The 20777-nt window shown below is 39.1% G+C and overlaps 1 protein-coding gene across 3 annotated transcripts in view; it reads left to right on the top strand.

The window, feature by feature from the left end:
* The window catches only part of mbd2 (methyl-CpG binding domain protein 2), a 74828-nt gene that overhangs the window by 12248 nt on the left and 41803 nt on the right, over nt 1-20777 (top strand). For all 3 annotated transcript variants that reach the window (XM_052010462.1, XM_052010460.1, XM_052010463.1), the window contains 2 exons: nt 6454-6613; nt 16469-16606. In XM_052010462.1, the coding sequence (XP_051866422.1) occupies nt 6454-6613; nt 16469-16606 (298 nt within the window). The remainder of the gene's footprint in view (nt 1-6453; nt 6614-16468; nt 16607-20777) is intronic.

Below are 20777 nucleotides of genomic sequence, written 5' to 3'. Positions count from 1 at the left end.
AGTTTGGTGAATCTTTGCTATACTCTCTCTATAACAAGTATTTTTTTTAAGGGAAGGAGACCAAAATTGTACATAATAGAACATAGAACAGTACAGCATAGAACAGGCCTTTCGTCCCACAATGTTGTGCCGACATAGCTATTCCCTCCTACCTACAGAATGCCCATAACCCTCTATTTTCCTCTCATTCATGTGCCAATCCAAGCCCCTCTTAAAAGCCCAGGTGTGATCTCTTGAAGGTCCGTTATAATCATAGCAAGGTATCTTTACTCTTGTACTCTAGCACGTACTGGTGATCTTTCTTGCATCCCGTTCGAATACGATTCTTGGACAGGTTGAATGTGCAAGTTGGCCAAAGGTGAACTTGGCAGAATTGTATGTTCATTATCTACATTTCAACACCCTATAATTCTGCACATATTGTATGTTCTTTTGATATCAGTGTGGCAACAGACTGCATAGAACTTCTTGGTGAATCACTAGTGAGTCATGGTGTGGTAATTTAAGGGATCTGAAGTCAAAGTACTTGAGCAATGACTTGTCATATTTCAGAATGAGGTGTGGTATATGAGGGAGCATTTTTGTGGTCCCCTGAATTGCCAAAAAATTTGGTGTTCTCCCTAATTTCTGTGCAAATTTTAGTGATTCAACAAAATTACCAGCTCCTTATCTCGCTTCAAACAATAGATGGTAGAGTATGTATATTGTTGTTTACAATTTTCAGCATCATGGCAGTAAAGTTTTTAAATATGCTTCTGTAAATTCCTGTCACTCTCACTGCATGATCCTATGATTATGAAATGCTACTTAATGCTGCACCGCACCCCGAAAATAATTTTCCTCTGGGCTAGCTCCAATGTCTAGCTATTTCTGCTCTAGAAATCAACATTTAATGCGCATGGATTTTTTTACTTCTTGGAAGTCACTGAACTTCATCTCTTTAAATGATGATTTGAAATGCATGTTGTTTAGTCTCATTCCTGGGCTTGCCTCTAATGAAAAGCAATAGGTCTGTGTTTATGACAGATCACTCACCGGCATGCCATTAGCATGCAGTAATGGTGCAGGCCCTAACTTTTCCAAGAAATTGTGGCTATGTGTCTGCTTCCTGGCATTTTTCTTGCCTTCAGTGCAGCATGCATTACACATTTCCCTATCCACAATTGGAAGAAAAGTTATTTTGTTATTCATTTTTCCTCATTCTTTTGGATGAGTTTTTTTTGTTTCTTCTTTCCATATATTTTCCTATTTGCCCCCTTACTACCCTTCTTTAACTCTTAGTTCCCACTTGTTCTTTCCAGTGCTTATGAGTTGCCAAGGAATGTGGGAACAGAAGAAGGTCAATTAGCTGATCAAGCCTATTATGCCATTCAGTGAGGCTGAGCGATTGGTAGTCTTAACTCCACATACCTGCCTTTGCAAAGCTCCCTGACAGAGTTGATTGCGATTGGAAATAGTCTCAAACTTCTGCCACCACTTGTGCATAGAAGTGTTTTCTAACCACATTCTGTTCATGTTTCCCAGGGCAACTGCACCTATTCTCAACCCTCCAGTCCCCACAACCTTCTTCATGGCTTGTTAGTGTTAATTCCTTCTCCCCTCCCATGGACACTTTGCACCTCCCACGTGTACCCTGTTGAGAGCTCGACTGACCTCAAGCCCTTTTTGCAACTTAAACGTGCAAAGTTGTGCAGTTTTGTTATCAGAATTTAAGAATCAGCAGCATCTTTTGAAGTATTTTTGTTTTGTGTCTGCCTTTAAGCCAAAGAAAAGTGTATTCTGAGAGTTGACCAAAATTATCCTCAAAGTTAGTTTTAAAAAGCATCTTGGTTGATTGGAGAGGTTGAAATTTTTAACAGCTGAAGCCAAGGAGATAGGGATTTTCGATGCCAGATTGTGAAAAATTTAATGTAGTGATGTCTAATGGTGTCCAAGGCCAAGATGTGCATTCTAGCAGCAGGTGGATATAGATTTAGGTTGCCAATGTACAGTACAGGGCTGGTTGTGGGCGGGGCTAGGACCAGCCCCATTGTATAATCCTGGGAGCGGCACAGGCTCAATGAGGCACACTATCTCCTGTAACTATGGACTTTGTATGAAATGATAGTTATTGAAAGAGGAACTAAACATTATCTCGGAAATTCAGAATCAGGTTTATTATCCCTGACACATATGAAATTTGTTGTTTTGTGGCAGTAGTACAGTGCAAAACATAAAGACATTAAAAATTACTATAAGTTACAAAATAAATAAATAGTGCAAAAAGGGGAATAACGAGGTAGTGTTCATGGGTTTCATGGACCGTTCAGAAATCTGATGGCGGAGGGGAAGAAGCTGTTTCTGAAATGTTGAGTGTGGGTCTTCAGGCTCCTGTACCTCCTCCCCAATGGTAGTAAACATGAAGGGGGCATGTCCCAGATGGTGAGGGTCCTTACTGATGGATGCCACCTTCTTGAGGCACCGCTCCTTGAAGATGTCCTCAATGGCGGGGAGGGTTCTGCCCTGGTGAAGCTGGCTGAGTCTACAACCCTCTGCAATCTCTTTTGATCTTGCGCATTGGAGCCTCCATACCAGGTGGTGATGCAACCAGTCAGAATGCTCTCCATCCTACATCTGTAGAAATTTGCATGAGTCTTTGGTGTCTTACGAAATCTCCTCAAATTCCTGACGAGGTAGAGCTGCTGGCATGCCGCCTTTGTGATTGCATCAGTGTTGGGCCCAGGATAGATCTTCTGCGACCCCTTAATGAAGACTGGTGTGTGTTCTCCCAGCTTCCCCTTCCTGAAGTCCACAATCAATTTGCTGACAACAACATGTTGTAGGAAAAGTTTGCACAAATTTGGGTGGTATCAACATATTATTGGATAATCACTTTCTCCTCCCCCTGTCCTCTTTGGATGCTAAGGCTAATTGGCCAAATTCCTAGCTTATAATAGTCTTCTATTTCTTCACTTCTAGTTTGTTCCTTTAACTCATCCAGTTAGGGAAGTGTGATTGCTTAAATGGAATCACTTAAAGATGGATCTTGTGCATCTCTTTTGGCTCCAGATATGGAGAGCTGAATGTGGTTACAGGAAAACCCTGGCATTGATCTCAAACCTCAACTTAACAAATGTACAATGGTATAGAGTAGATATGGAAAGCTTTTGGCAAGGAAATTTAGACAACCCGGTCACATTGTGCTACTGCTGTTAGTTAGTTGTGACCAATGGACAGTAATAAAATCTCTGATCAGAGAGAGCAAGTTGAGTGCAAGGGTTAAGGATGAGTTAAGGCAATCAAGCAACTTATAAACTTTGGCGTGGATTTTTGAAATCAATGAACTGATAAATGTGTGGGGGTGGAGAGGTGCAACAGAGGTCAGTAACAAACAGTATGAATAATTTGTTGCAAAGATGAGAATGCAACTGTGGAGGAAAAAAAAACTCAAAATGAGCATTTGTTAAGTTGCAGAGTATGGTTTTGGCAGGGGTGTTAAGACAATGTTGCACAACAGATTTTGGCTTACACGGCAAAGTTCCGAACATTTGGTTTCTCCTGAAAAAGTAAAGTGAAAATGGGTCTAGAATGTAGCACCTGGCAAGAACTGAACAGGATAGTTTGACCCAGAGTGATTCCTAATTGTCTGGGACACTGTGACTTGATGTGGTGAATACTTCAATACCACAGGCAGTTGTGGAATTGTGGGTGATATTAGTGGAAAGATGTATTCAACTGACAAAATCACTGTGGATGCTGCAAATACTTTTGTCTCAAGGGGATACTGGTCAGGCATCCCCTTGAGAGAGAAGGGAAAAGAATGTTTCGGGTCAATGACCTTGAACCAAAACAGGCAAAAGGTTAGAAATCAAATGGGTTTTAAGAGGAACAAAGAAAGGATAAAGGAAAGAGAACCAAAAAATTTTGTCATGATGTAGGGCAGAAAGATAAAGTGAGGATGGTCGAAGGCAAAAGGTGGTGGTAATGGGAGAAGTGCTTAAAAATAAATCTAGAGGAGCTTTTTAAAAATAAAAGTAGCATATGAAATTGTTGAACTTGGCATTGGGTCCAGAAGGTTGCAGTGTACCTAACTGAAAGATAAAATGATGTTTTTGGAGCTTATTTTGAGCTCCATTAGAACTGTGAAGGAGGATGAGGACTTGGAGAATTAAATGGCAGTCTGTTGAATGTGTAGGTGGGTAATGTGGAAAGTAAGGAGACGGGGAACCTAACTGTGGTTTGGGAGGTAGAGAGGGGAAATGATGAGAGCAGTGTTGTGTGAAATGGAATTAATAATGTATCTATTTGATTGTGCCATATACATGAAACCTTGCAATAACAATCTATTTGAGGGATTTAATAGCATAGATATGTTACCAACTATAAAGTCAGCATTAGAAATTCACAACATATAGTTTTTACTGGCTTTTCAATAGTATTTACTTTCTAATACTTTGATAAATTTAAAATGTCTTCAAATATAATCAACACAAGACTATAAATTTTTTAATGCAATACTTTTATCTTGTATTTTATTTTCCATGTTTTCCATAAATACATGTTTTTTATGTCTTCTGGAACAACGGGCAAAAGAGATTAGAAGAGTGATTTTTATTTTTATCATCCATTGAGCAACTGTTGACAATGTGGAATTAGCAATAAAATCTTTTGGCATTTTTGAATTATTTTTCATTATTGGGCTCTAAATAAGATTTTTCAGGCATTTAGTATAATTTGTGATGCATTTTGTTTTCCAAGATCAGTCCAGTGGTGTAATAGTGACCAAGTAAAGGCATAAGCTTTTTTTTCTTTTTCTCTATTTACTGTGAAGTTAATCTATACTTCCCGGGCTCGACTCTCTCTCAATAACATGATTGGTTGAAGAGTCACATAGTGTTTTGGCTTGTAACACAGCTACCCTCTAGAATTGCTGAACTGGGAACAATCCATTATGTTGCACACTGGTGCACAGAAGACAACAGAAGCTCTATGAACACATATTGGTTTGTTGAGTGGCAAGCATCATTCCTTCACCACTGATCACAAGTTCTGACCATTATGGTCACCAATAAGACTTCTACTATTTATGGGTTCTTTGCTTGGAAAACCCAGTGGTGGTGGGTTTTAAATTGTTTAAAGGTTAGCTAGGAAGTTAAAGAAATTATTCTATAGTAGTTCTAGTAGTACAAATGAGGAGTTCCTCAAAGGGTTTGCGTCTTGGATACAAATATCTGGAGCTGCAGTGGATGGTTTTCAGAACACGGTCAGCTGAATGCTGGAATGATTCAGCGACTGACCAGTTTGCATAACGGGTTTTGGATTTGAATGCTATTTTAGCATTCTGTCAAAGTAATTCATGTTTCCATTGTGGATTTCTGGGTGCTTAATAGCACAAAGTGCATCTTGCTGTGGGATCCTGAGACATTCTTCAATTAGGTCTCCCAGCAGCAGTTGGATGAGCCACTGCTTCAGGTCTGAATGCAGTCAGATCTTCCTATTCTTTAGCTTTGTCGCAAGGTTTTCATGAATTGAAAGTGTCTCTTACAAACCAAGACCCATCCTCCACATCCTTTCCCTTTGTTATTGATTGCCAAATTGGCACATTTTATTAGTCCATATCCCAATTTTATCTGATGAATTTTTCGTACGTAGTCATACTGTTCCTTCACCAGGAGCCATTTACTTTGAGCTTAAAAGGCAGGAAAATGAGTCTATTCCTGAGAAATGTTAACTTTGATTTTAAATGTTCTCAAAATAATACAGGATGAATGAATTGGAAAAATAAGTAAGGGAATATACAGAATGGATACCATATTATTACAACCTCCTGCATGAATTGACAGAAATTACCTGCGAAATCAACTTCTCAAAATGTTTTGGTGAAATCTCACTACAAAATTGTGAAGAAGCAATTTTTTTATGCTCTCTGCTTTGAGTTGGTGGTGGTAAAGTGCAGATATAATGGCAAAATGCTCTTTCACGGCCTAGATGATAGCCTCATCAAAACTGATCTTGACTTCAAACCTTGTTCTTGTTGCTGGAAGATGTTTGCTATCAGAGGCTGTGCTGGTGTTCTTGTTGATGTGGTCAGCACTGCTTATACCTTTTCTGAAACTACTACTGGCTGTCGCAATTTCTTGATCCAGATAATGTTATAAAACTTGTACCGACTGCTCCTGTGAACTTTTTTAGGCTTGCATGCCCAACTATCTGTTAGTTTTCAGAGATCGGCTTGGGAACAAAGTAAAATTTTACATCATTCACATCAGATTTCCTGTAGTCCAAATAGATGATGCAACTATTGTAGAGGATAAACATGTAATCTGTAGGGTGTACTTGTGAAATTTTACTCATGCACACTTTCTGGATTAAGCTCCAGTGTGTGTTGTTGCAACCACCATATAGCATGCATTTCCTTTATCAACTGGTGCTAGACCAGCTATTTTCGTTTTTATTTTCTCTTCCACCTTTCAGCCCAAGTGGTAAGAAGTTCAGGAGTAAACCTCAGCTGGCTCGATATCTGGGAAACAGTATCGACCTCAATAGCTTTGACTTTCGGACCGGGAAGATGATGCCCAATAAACTACAGAGGAATAAACAGCGTCTTCGGAATGAAGCAATAAATCAATCAAAGGTATTGTATCTTTTCAGTATTCTGCTCTAGGTATGTTTCAGATTTTAAATTTTAATTGATTTAAGTATTTTTATAAATATTATCCTTGGTGCACCCACTGTATCCTGTGCCATGAAGAGGTGGTTGTAGATTAGACCATTTTTGATTTCCTTCAGGTAAGTTCCTGCTACTAGTCATCAATCTGTTGGGCAAAAGGCATTTCCTAGAAGAGGAAATTGTGATTAAAATTTGAGTTGAATTGGACCATTCTTGCTGTCCTGCAAACCCATTTAAGCAGATGAAGCCTCCATATTAATGGCCTGTTTGTTCTATCTGGGCAGCAATGCATGGTTTGGGATAACGCAAAAAAATTAAGGGAAGGAAAGAATAGAATAAAGAATTAGAAGTATAATGCTCAGTTATTAAGATAATTAAATTTTTGAACAGAATTGAAATCCACTTAGTTTTCTTGTTGTTGATTTTAATAATATGGTCCCTCTTGTCATTGGCTATCTTATGAATGTAGTTTATTTCTGTCAAATACAGCCATATGTATCTAACCCTTTTTGCCCTCTTTTTAAACTTTAATATCTGTATTTGTATTAAATAATCACAACATTTGGTATTTAGGATCTCCTGGAACAAGGTGTAGTGGATTAAAATATTTTTTTTCAAGATTTCTCTCTGTTGTAATGGCCAATTCCCATTCTCTCTAAGCTCAGTGACACAAGAAATCAAGCTCTAGAGCAATAGGTTCAGGTAAAATATCTGATGTTGATACTTTGTTTACTGGCACAACATGCCTGCAACTAATTCTGTTATAGTTGTGAAGGATTTGATTGGGCAGATAGTTTGCAACTTTTCTGTACTGTGCTGGTAAGCATGTGGCCTTGAATGAATTCCAGAAATGCCCAGCATACTGGAGCTTCCTAAGCTTTCACTGTTGATAGCATGCATCTAACCTCTTAGGACGTTAATGTTCAAATCAATCAGGATCTGCATAGGCAGAATTTCTGTTCTCCATTAGAGGTGGTTAATCATTAGCTGAAGTACACACCTGGCTCAGATATCAAATTACCACAGCCAGTTGCTTCGTTACAGTCTCGCGTTACAAGGCAGATCATTCTGGAGCCACACTAGATGATCTGCCCATGCTATTTTGCTTTTCACTCTTTCCCATCTGCTTCAAAAGGTGAAGGTAGAAGATCAATCTGTTCTTATGGCAGGGCTGTTATGAGGAGCCTTTTCCTGCCCCTTAAGTTCTTAAAGAGGATTACAAATAGATAGCGTAGCTTGTTATTTACAAAGATATGTAAATGCTTTGTTGTCATCCTCCTAGACATTGAGCACTGCTCACATCAATGTAGGTGCAAAGCCTCAGTAGTTGCTGTTTTTATTTTCTTTGCATTGGAACAGTGAACCTCCGTACGGAGGATGCACCCATGCAAGGTATTTTTTTTAGTATACCTGGATCCTGTTGGGTCCAATAGATAACTTCCAGACTAAGTTTTAACAGCATGGCTTCTAATGGGTGCTCATCTTTTGAGTGTTTGTGCACTGAACTAACTTCACCTCAAGGCACTGATCTAGAAGACTGAAGGAGGATGCTTACTGATTGGGGCCTGATTTTTTTGCCAGGATGCAACCTTGTCAAGTACTCCAGACCCAGGAATTTCAATGAGTTGAAGCTTCAATGTTTTCTGACCTTGATGGAGGAAGTTTTAAGGGAAGGACTGCTTCACCCCTCCCCAACCTACACCCATCCCCTCTGCCCATAGACCCCAAGAAATTGTTACACTCTGATTTCTGGACCAGTGTTTTCCTTGGTCCAGGCTAAATAATATTGATTGTACTGATTAGTTAGTAGATCTACTATTGTATTGTTTGGCCCCCAGCTTGTTATATGGTGAACTAGAAGGACCTCAGCTGTTTATCAACTATTTTATGTCCCAATATGGTTTTCTATCATACTCCTCATTAGTAACTTATAGGGTTCTGGTGCTTCTTTGAGGAATCATGAGGAGCAGCTTGTTTTCAAGTTTCCAGATTCTCCCCGTACTTGCAACCATGTCATGGGTCCAATTAAGCTTCTGGCCACTGACAATTCCCAGGTTATTAATGTCAGGAGAATCAGTAATTGTGATGTTGAGGGTCTGAGGAACCTGTTAATTTTGAAAATTGTAGTGCCATTTGAGCTAGTAGTTACAAGTTCAAGTCCCATTGCAGAAATCTCACAAAAATTTACTCAAGGAAATACAGCACCATCAAAGGTACTGTCATTTGGATGAGGTGTCAAAGGTTCTGTTTGCTCTCTCTCATGGTCGGGGCCAAGGCTACTATTTCCAAAGAGAGGTTTTCTAACTTGGCCAATATTATCCCTAAATAAAACATTGTGACCATTATCTGATTGCTGGTTGTAGGAGATCATTGAAATTGGCTGTTTTGTTAGCTACATTACATCTATATTTCAAATTTGTCTGTCATGTACTTTGGGGTTTCCTGAAGTTGTGGAAGGTGGTATTTAAATGCAAGTCTTTTATTTGTAAAGGTAATAATTGCAGAGTTATCAGCGGGCAATTTCACATTCAATGTTGTCAAGGGGAGTTCTGGTTGCATTGTTCTGGGTCCAATAGATGGTCTCCAGGTCAAATTTTAACAGTAAAACTCCTGCAAGTATTTGAATTTTTAATATTTGTGCACTGAACTAACTGCAGCTTTTGTGCTCCTAATATGTCTGCAGCTACTTTTCAGCTGAACTTTGCTGACACCAGTTCTGCTATGTTGCTTGTTGCCATGTTGTTAAACATTGTCAAATACCATTACTCCTGCCTCTTGCATTTCTTAGCCTTGATCCAAAATAATGAATCTGTGATGTGAATTTGAATGAAGTTGAATGGTTTAACCTAAAGTCATTCTACTGTTCAGGAGGTGGCTAACATGATAGTAAATAATTAGGTCAATTTTGTCCTGCTTGTTGATAGAATAGACCTATGCCTTTCAACTTTGTGTGTGTGCACGCCTCCATGTGTTATCTCCCTTAATCTACAGTTCTTTTTGAAACCAAGACCTCCCTCTGCATGCTTAAGAGACAATTGCGAATGTTGGTGCAGAATTATAAATATATTACAAAACAGTATTTTTTATACATCCCAGAGATATATATGCTCCATTCATTTGCATTCAACCACAGATTTACTGATTATATAAAATTGAACAACTTTAATGGAGCAGTATATCCACTATTATTATGCTATGTGGAACTGAGCCTTAACTATAATTGCAGTTTTTCTATTGATCTGGTTGATGTAATGGGTGCAACCCAAGAGTGTTGTAATTTTTGGACCTGTTGGAAGATGTTGCTGGTGTGTTTTTTCATTTAAGTACCTTGTGGATTAGAAAAGTCATTTGACCCATATTAATTTATCCACTCAGGAAGGTTCAACATCAGATTTATTTTTTTAACTTTTTCTAGAAGTCTCTCCTATTCATTCATCATAGTTCCACACCAGTGCTGAATTTGTTCTTTACTACTTTGAAATTTGTATCCTAAATATAGTTTGAGTTTTCAGTTTGTAGTCCTGGAATTAAAGTATATTAGCATACTACAACAAATTTCAACAGATTCCTAAGAACATGATAAATCATGGTCAAAATTTAGCTGTAGATAGTTCCAAAGAATTCCATGTTACTGAATGCTTTGTGAACTTTGCTAGTTCTGGCACGACCTTGGGATAATTATCATCTATCCTTGGATCTTTATGTTGATCTTGACTGGGACTTTCATTTTATTTATATAGCAGTCAACTGGCCGTAACTTCTAGAGACAAACTCTTAATGTTCTTTACTGATGTGCTTGTTTATTTTGTGTGTTTGTGCTGGTGATGCCTTGGTGATTGGTGCCACCCAGAACCTAAATGGTGAAGGTAGAGATCTGTGTGATACAGCTCCCTTTTGTGGGTGGGCCAGAACAAGTTGTGCCAGTGAAGTATTTAGCCATCTAGTCACTTCCCTTGGCTTAAACAGCCATTAAAATTTGCCATGTTCTTGGTATTGAATACTCTTGGCTTCTCCTAGCATTCAGAAACCATTGAAGATAAACCGATTGAATTCTAACAAAAATTAAATGAGAAATATTTCTGGAGACTGATGCCCACATCCATTTCTCCCCACTGAATTGAATGGACTTGCTATTCCTGCAGTAGATCCGAGAATGTGCTTAACACTTCCAGTGTACATGTTAGTATGTCTAACATTGGAGAACATTTGCGAAATTTAGGAAGAGCTACCATCACATTTGAGTAAAGATCCTAAAAGATAGTCAAGTCAATTCAGTTCAGTGCAAAGCATTTTCCAGTAAGTTTCAATTAGTGTTCAGTTGGATCAAACCTGTTGTAGGTGGCATGTTGCTCTTGATTTCTCCTGTGAGGAACTGATTTCAAAGTCAGTTCAAAACCACTTCTAAAATGTGATTTTTGATTAGTGAGTAAATGGAAATGGAAGCACTGTAGTTTAATTATACTTTTGAGTAGATAGAAAATATATAATTGAAACATAACTAATCTTTATACATGAAATTTTCAGAAGCTTTTGTTCAAAGTACCATGAAGTAAACTTCTGAGGAAGATCAAACGTATGGAGTTTGGGGAAAGTAGCAAATGAAAGTAATCATTGCCAGAAAGGTAGAAAACTGAGCTGGAGTTAAAGATTAGAAATGGGTACTAGTATTACAGTAAGTGATGGAAACATTCAGCAGGTTGGGCAGCAATTGTGGAAGGAGAAACCATCAAAGTTTCAGATCTAAGACCCTTCATCAGAACTGGTAAAGTGAGAAACCTGTAAGTTTTAAGTTGCAGAGTGGGGGATGGATGGATAGGACAAAGAACCCCTCCAAGTCCAGGATTGCTGAGGTCATCCTGAGAGATTGAGAGGGAGAAGAGAGGGAGAGAAAGGGACATATTAAAATTGTGCATCACAGGTCAGAGTTAAACCGTAAGACGAGGAGAATGCTGGAAATACCCAGCATATAATGTAGCCTCTCCAGAGAGAGGAAAATCTTGCATAAGAATTGGCAAGTTCTGATGCAACCAGAAAAAGCAGGTTAACTGAACTTTGTTAACTCGACATTTAAGTTCTGAGGCATTTATACAGTGGCATGCAAAAGTTTGGGCACCCCGGTCAAAATTTCTGTTACTGTGAATAGTAGAAGATGAACTGATCTCCAAAAGTCAAAGTTAAAGGTGAAACATTCTTTTCAACATTTTAAGCAAGATTAGTGTATTATTTTTGTTTTGTACAATTTTAGAGTGGGGGAAAAAAGGAAAGGAGCACCACGCAAAAGTTTGGGCACCCCAGGAGATTTGAGCTCTCAGATAACTTTTACCAAGGTCTCAGACCTTCGTTAGCTTGTTAGGGCTGTGGCTTGTTCACAGTCATCGTAGGATAGAGTTAAAATAGAACTTTTTGGCCGCAATGAGCAAAGGAATGTTTGGAGAAAAAAGGGTGCAGAATTTCACAAAAAGAACACCTCTCCAACTGTTAAGCATGGGGGTGGATCGATCATGCTCTGGGCTTGTGTTGCAGCCAGTGGCACGGGGAACATTTCACTGGTAGAGGGAAGAATGAATTCAATTAAATACCAGCAAATTCTGGAAGCAAACATCACACTGTGTTTAAAAAAAAAGCTGATAACTGAACAGAGGTACTCTGCAAAGCAGACATCCAATGTTCATTTGGCTTATCCAGTGTAGAGAAGCCCACATCTTGAGCATTGAAGGCAATACACTTGATTGGAAGAAGGGGCGGCACAGTAGTGTAGCAGTTAGCGCGACGCTATTACAGCGCCAGCGATCGGGGTTCAATTCCCGTTGCTGTCTGTAAGGAGTTTGTACGTTCTCCCATGTCTGTGTGGGTTTCCTCCGGGTGCTCCGGTTTCCTCCCACATTGCAAAGGTGTACGGGTAGGTTAATTTGGGTTTAAAATGGGCGTTGCGGACTCATTGGGCTGGAAGGGCCTGTTACCACGCTGTAAATAAAATTTTAAAAAAAAGCACAAGCAAATCGCTGCTTCACCTGGAGGGACACTTCAGGTCCTTGGATGATAGGAAGGGAGTGAGATAAAAGGACAAGTGTTGCATCTCCTGCAATTGCATTGAGAAGGGGAGTGTGGTGGAAATCAAAGAGAGGATAAGGGAGTAACGCAGGGAACAGTCCCTTTGAAATGCTGAAAGGGGTTGGGAGGGAAAGATGTGGTATCTCATTGAAAGTGGCAGAAATTGTGGATAATCTGTTCAAGTCAGAGACTTGGGGTGGGAGCTGAGGACAAGAGGATTCCCATCCTTGCCCTGGCCAGGTGAAGAGTAGGGGCGAGCACAGGTACGGGAAAGAGTTGGGGCATGCTTGAGGGCTCTGACAACTGTACTAAAGGGGAAGCCATGTGCAAGGAAAAAGGAATACTGACATCTCCATGTGAAATGTCTTATAATCACAGGAGATACGATTGAGCTGGGGGAAAAAGGGAGAGTGGAATGAGTTCTTCCAGGAAACAAGGTGGAAGGAAGTAACGTTGAGAAAATTATGGGAGCCTTTGGGCTTGTATTGGGCTTGTAATGGATATTGGTCATGAACTTATTTCCTGAGCTGAAGATAGACAAATCCAGAAAAGGAAGGGAAGTCTGTTTTATCTTTCTGACTCCAACAATCAGGTCTTAGCAAAAGCCTTTGCTTCATTTACCAGCATCCCCATCTTGATGCATTCTGAACCCAATGTGATAATGCTGCCTCTTTGCCTATTTCTTTGCTCAGGAGTCTTCTCTCAAGACTTTTGTCTCCAGAATTCATGATCCAACTAGACCCTTCCTTATGGCTGCTTACCATCTCGGTCCATTCATAATTAATGTTAGCAGTTAGCAATCTCAACTTTTTTCACGCCTTTTACACTCTTTAACCCATCCCCTACTGAAGCCTTCATCTCACCAAGGACAAACCCTGGTGTCATCATCAAATACACCAAGAGAATGGAGCTGTGTCTGTTTGGCAAACTAAACTCTTTCTCACAAAGGGCAAACATCAGCTTGCAGATCTCTTCATACATCGCTCTGGATTATTCCCTCATCATTCTAATAAGGGCCATTTCTCCCAGATGGTCACTGACCTCATTTTCTCAGGAGGGCTTCACCTCCATTGATCTGGCCTCCAGCATTATGGTCCACCTCTTTTCTTTTCCAAGATTCACATGCAGGACCGTCAAGCCAAGCCCATTGTTTTGTTCTGCTCTTCCCCCTTCCACCCCCCCCCCCCCACCAAACCTTTGTCCTATCCATTCTTCCCGGACCCTCTCTGCAACTTAAAACTAATATGTTCTTGCACTTTCCCAGTTCTGATGAAAGGTCTTCTTTATTCTGAAACAATCTCCACAGTTGCTGCTTGATCTGCAGTGTTTGTGTTGTGGGTCTGCATTGTGTTCAAACTTGCAAACTATTACTATGAAGAGGATTTGTAAATTAGTTGTGAGGTCCATTTAAAGCAATATTGATAATGTTGTCTAATGCACAAAGTACCCATGGCAATTCACTAGGTTTTGGTGAAAAAAAATGTGGTGATTATGGTTTGGTTATTGGATGTTTAATAAGAAAGAGTTGAGAGATTGAGGGTTCAGGTTCTCAAGACATTAGGTATAGAAGGCAAGTAGAGAAACTATGGCCACATTGAATACTCAGCAGCTTTGAGTGTAACATCAGATTTATTAGGAGGAAGAAAGTTTAAAATATATATTTTTCTTTTGAACAGGGGATAAACTGTGGAATTATTGATAGAGATGTTTAAAATTATGCTGGCTTGGGTCAATGTGGATAGAAACTGTTTTGAGTGTAAAATGCAGGAATGTTAGAGAGAAGATTTAATGTGTGAGATTTGGGATGGAGGGGAAAAAATTTGTTTTTTATATTTTGCTGTGGTAGAATAAACAGATTGTTCAACAGAAATACAATAACATAGGTGATGGTACTGGACTACCAATGCTGAGGCATGAATTTCATAAATTAAATGAATCTGGATTAAAAAAGCTAGTGTCAGTAATGACCAAAAACTGTTCCTTGGGCAATTCACTGGTTACACCTCTCCTGTCTGAGAGATCCTCATTTAAATTGACTGTCTTCTGTGATAACCAGTTTGTAATCGTTATTAACACACTTCCTCCAAATCATGAGCTTTTATTTTGTGGCTCCTTAAAGAATGCGTTCTGGAAATCCAAATACACCTCATCTACAGGTTCCCTCTATCGTTACATCCTAAAGGACTCTGGCAAAATTGCCTTTACTTTTCATAAAACCATGTTAACCTCAACAGTAGATATTAAGCTAACTGGCCTGTAGTTTCCTACATTTGTTCTCCTCCCTACTTTGAATAAGGGGGACAGATTTGCAGTTATTAAATCTTCTAGTACCCTCCCAGAATTCAGTCAGTTTTGAAAATCTTTAACCAATGATTCTACTATATCGGAAGTCACTTCCTTTAAAATGGCAGGCCTCTGGGTCCTGGTGACTTTGTCTTTAGTTTCATTACTTATTCAAATACTTTGTCCCTTGTAATATGAATTGTTACAAGTTCTTCCCTGCTTGAAATTAGCCCATCTACTCAGCTTGGATATTTCCAGTATCTTCCATCCTGAAATTGATGCAAGGTATTGATTTAAAGTAATTGCCAGTTCCTAGTTTTTCATTATTGATTGTGCAGTCTCACCCTCTAGGGATCTCACACTTGCCTTCGCTGCCCTCTTTTTAAACATCCTTAGAAGGTCTTGCTGCTTTTGATCTTACTTGCTAGTTTACTCTCATAATCAATTACATTCCTACTTAGCTTTTTAGTCTCGCACTGCTAGTTCCTGACAAATTCCTTGGTTTTTTTTTGTCTTCCATTAGCTTTTGCTGCTTAGTATGCTATAGTTTATGATTTGGTATGTTCCTTGACTTCTTTTGTTAAACGTCTTTCTCATTGTGTCCTTTTTAATTGGAATTAATATTTGCTGAGTATTATGAAATAGCTGCTTTAAGTATCTGCCACTGCTCATCTGCTGACCTTTCTTTAGCGTATTTTCCCCAGTCCGCTCTAAGCAATTCTACCTTCATACATTGCTCTTGTTTAAATTGAGGACCTGAGGTGTGCACCTCCAAACTGTGTCTGGAATTCTACCATGTTGTGATCACTACTTTCTAGAGAATCTTCAACTTAAGGATTTGTAGTTATTCCTACCTCATGAAACCTAGGTGGAAAGGCATCATGGCTGTGTGGAGTTTGCACATTCTTCTGTAACCACATTAGTGTCCTCTGCGTATTCCAGTTTCCTTATCTGAGGGCATATTGTCGGTAGGTTAATTGGCTGCTATATGTTACCCCTGCTGTAGGTGAGTAGTGGAATCTGGGGCTAGGGCAATTGATGGGAATGTGGGGAGAATAAAAATGGGATCTGTGGCGATTCATGTAAGTGGGTGATGGTCGACACAAACCTCGCGCTAAAGGGCCTATTTCCATGCTGAATGACTTGTGACTTTATTTGGGATTGACATTTTGAATTTTAGGGCTTAGGCAGTTGATAGTACAGCTAGTTGTGGAAAAAGATGTGAGGGATGGAAATGAATCAAAATTGTTTTTCAAAGTTTGTTGGTTACCACTATGGGAGGGATGAGCCATGGAAAATTTTGAACTCAAGGATGTAAATTTTAAAATCAGGCTGAAGAGAGCTGACATTTTTGTGCTTTTCCTCCACTCTGGGGGGTAGACCACAAACCCACATTCATAAAAATGCATGTGGATTATTGCACAAGAATTTTTATTACAATCCTATTTTAACCATTTATTTATCTTTTTTGTTTTAAACTTACAGGGCAAGTTGGATTTGAACACATCCCTGCCAATAAGACAGACTGCATCCATTTTCAAGCAGCCAGTAACTAAAGTTACAGATCATCCCAATAACAAAGTTAAAACAGAGCTGCAGAAAGTAATAGAGCAACCACGGCAAGTAAGTTTAACATCCTGTGAATATTTTCATTGTGGGCATTATATATATATATATATATATATATATATATATATATATATATATATATATATATATATATATATACACACACATACACATACACATATACATACACACACACTGTATGTATAATACAAAAAGAAACATATTTTGGTTTAAGATTTCCTCATTACTGCCTTCGTTTATCTTACTACAGACAACCCTGTAACAAAACCTACTCCAGAGTGGTAGTGAAAAAATTCGAGCACTCAGAGACCTGGCCTTAAATGTATATTTATTTTAAAATATCTGAAAGCTTGAGAAAACAGCATCACTAATTCTTGCTGCTTCTCTCCAGTATTTGTTCTGTGGGGTAGGAAACGGGGATTTTCTGTTGTGATAGATTTTCTAACTGGTCGATACTGTTTGATGTTGATCACAGGAGATATTTGAAGAAGAGGTAGATACATTCTTGAAAGAATGGAGAATTGATGGCTTCTGTGGAGAAGTGTCCTTGGGCAGAACAGCCATGATGTGTTTGAATGGCAGGGCAGACTCGGGTCGGGTGAACTGCTCCTGCTCCTACTTTTGAGTTCTCGTGTTTTTCTGCTAGCCTGACCAAAGTATACCCTGCAAATGTCAGCAAGAAAGTGGGGTATCTAGGCATTGTCACACTGCTAATTATTCAGAATTGGCTGCTTCTACTTCTACATTACCACATATTCACTATCTTTGAAATGTATTCTTGGCTCAGTAAATCAATTTGGGATGTCCTATACCATATATTCAAATTTGTTCTTTGTGGCCTGAGATGGATGTTCGTTTTCTTGGACTATCCCATATTTGACTCCACAATAATTTACTTAATCTCTTTAGATTAAACTCGATAAAACTACTTAGTTTCTTTTGTGATTGAACTTCAGTGTTGTCTTTGAGAATTAAAGTTTATTTCAAAATTTGGGCCATCTCATTGCACATCACATGCTTTAAGATAGTAAACTTGCATGAATTTCTTAACTTTCTCATTATCTTAATAAGTGGGGGGGTTTGGAAGTTAGAATTTCATGGAAAAGTAATCACAGCCTGGTTTGAGGAAGCTCTATATCAGCTGTAATTGATCAGGATTAAGATTTAATTGTATTATAGTTGTAAGAGTTTTACCTCTAATGAGTAATGGATAAAATCATTTTGTTCCTTGAGGACATTTACATCTTTGGAACTATTGCTTCTGTCAACAGCATACTAATGTTTGGAAAGATCCATGTCAGAAACATCAGTACATGGTCTATATGTGGAACTGCAAAGGATATGTCATTTTTCCTATGTTGAACAATTCTTAAAGTTGCCATCCCTTCTGTTCGAAGTGACATCCTAATACTCATTTTCATCTTTCTTTGTAAAATGTGATTTTTGGACGAGGCCTCCTACTGAGAAAGCATTCTTGAGGAATAAACCATTGGTGGTTTAAAGGCTACAACAAATTTTTAAAATTACATAATGCCATCCACCACATGATGTGTAATTCTCACCCACCAGACCATTTTGATTTTAAACAATATTTCCTTTGCTAGGTACTTTCTCTTCAAGGGTTTCACTTTTCTTAATTCTGCTGGTAATCTGGTTTGTATGGAAAAACTGGTGAGGCTGTATTTCATGGTGGCACCTATTCCTAGTTGTTACTACAGGATGTTTATAATGACTTCATTGTTCACTTACTCAATTTTCCTGTCAACTACCCATTCCAGATGCGTCCAATATGGCATTAGAAAGAGTAACCATCATTCCATCTTAACTGCAAGTCACTGTTGTGAGGATGCACTCCCTCGTGTACTATCACTTTGTCAAACAAGCTCATACATGTGAGCAGAACAAAACAAGATATTCATGACACACTGGGTTACAGATTTCAGGAGAAATAACTATGATCACAATCTGAAATATCTTGATTTGAATATTCCTCAATCATTCATAAGCATCAAGAGCATAGACTTGGTCCAATGGGGGAATTTTGAATGGTATGTAGATAGAATGCTATATAATTTCTATGATTTTTAAGAATTGTTGACCTTTGGAGGTGACCCAGCCTAATAATTTTCATTCATTAGTTAATCATTACTTGTTGGGGCGCTAACATTTGCACAGGATTATGTCTTCAATTAAACTGCACTGTCAACAGATGTCAGAACAACTTTAGAGCTGTTTTGTCTTGCTTTGGTCCTCATGTAACGTGGAGATACCAAAAAAAGCAATACTGTCTCAGTAATTTCTTCATTCTTTGAATAATGTCACATTTACCACATCAGGATTCAATTCCATCTCGCCTGTAGGTCTCACTGAGTGTTAAACCATCTTAAGCTAAGAGAACATCAAATGATTTTTCTGCAACTTCAGTCAAAAAAAAACCTGATACATTTAGTAGTGATAGCAACAACTTCCCTTGTTCATCTTAACATAGAAAACGTGCTTGGGTACTTTGCAAGTAAATGGAAATTGATATCTAGACTTATGAGGAGGTGTTAGTACATACAGCCAAAGGTTAAGGCAGGTTTTCAAGATTAGCTTAAAGGAGGAAAATAGGCCAAAAACTGTGCAATGGGATTTCAGAGTTTAAGGATTTGATAGGAGAAGGCTGCCAGTTATTAAGTGGTAGAATGGATAAATTTGGGGTTGATTCAGGCCAGAACTGGAGTAGTGCAGATTTTTGATGGTATTAAGGTTTGGGGGTATAAATCCTAAAGAGGGAAGATGCTACGGAGGGACTTGAAAACAAGATTGAGAATTTTCATATCTGGACTCTGCTGGGAGCCACTGTAAATCAACAAGCACAGGATTGATAGGTGAGTGATGCTTGTTACTATGTGGGTAGCAAAGGTTCAGGTAACCTTGACATTTTGATTACATTATTCCAAAAAAGTAACTAAGCATGTCAGTGAGTAATATGATTGGTCCAAAAGGTAAGAGCTCACAGGATCCAAGGCAGTTTGCAAATTGGATCCAAAGCGGTCTTGTGATTGGAAACTTGTGACCAGAAATGTACTGCAAGGATCATTGCTGGCATTCCTTGTTATTTGTTATATGCATTAATGGTCTGAATGTGAATATAGAAGGTATGATGATTAAACTTGCAGACATGAAAATTGATGGTGTTGATAGTGAGGAGCATAACAGTACAGTACAGCACAGTACGGGCCCTTCGGCCCACGATGTTGTGCCGACCTATATTAACCTTTTCCCCATTCAATCTATCCCCCTCTCTACTTCACCTCCTATAACCCTCTATTTTTCTTTTGTCCATGTGCCTATCTAATAGTCTCTTAAATGACCCTATTGTATCAGCCTCTACCACCACCCCTGGTAGTGCAGTCCAGGCACCCACCACTGTGTAAAAAAAAACTACCCCTCACATCTCCCCTGAATTTTCCTTCACACATCTTAAACGCTGACCTCTAGTATTGGCCATTGCCACCCTGGGGAAAAGGTGCTGGCTGTCAACGCCTCTCATAATCTTATACCTCTATCAAGTCTCCTGTCATCCTCCGTCACTCCAAAGAGAAAAGCCCTAACTCACTCAACCTCTCCTCATAAGACATGTTCTCCAACCCAGGTGGCATCCTTGTAAATCTCCTCTGCACCCTCTCCAATGCTTCCACGTCCTTCCTATGATGAGGTGACCAGAACTGAACACAATATTCCAAGTGTGGTCTAACCAGAGTCTTATAGAAGCACAACATTACCTCTCGGCTCTTAAACTCAATCCCCCGGCTAATGAAGGCCAGCACATCATACACCGCCTTAACTGCCCTATCCATTTGTGTGGCTTTGAGGGATCTATGTACTTGAACCCCAAGGTCTCTCTGTTCCTCCACACTGCTAAGAATCTTGCTGTTAACCATGTACACTGCCTTCATCTTCATTCTTCCAAAGTGTATCACTTCACACTTTTCCGAATTGAACTCCATCTGCCGCTTCTCCATCCAGCTCTGCATCCTGTCTAAATCCTGTTGCAACCTATGACAACCTTCTTCACTACTACACCACCAACCTTGGTGTTATCTGCAAACTTACCAACCCATCCTTCCACTTCCTCATCAAAGTTTTTATGAAAATCACAAAGGACAGGCCAAAAATGCCCACAGGCCAAAATGCTTGCCCACCAAGAGGTCTTTCACCT

The sequence above is a fragment of the Pristis pectinata genome, chromosome 2, assembly GCF_009764475.1.
Source record: "Pristis pectinata isolate sPriPec2 chromosome 2, sPriPec2.1.pri, whole genome shotgun sequence".
NCBI lineage: Eukaryota > Metazoa > Chordata > Chondrichthyes > Rhinopristiformes > Pristidae > Pristis > Pristis pectinata.
The sequence above is the reverse complement of the archived record's forward strand: the minus strand, read 5'-3'. Positions and strand labels throughout refer to the sequence as shown.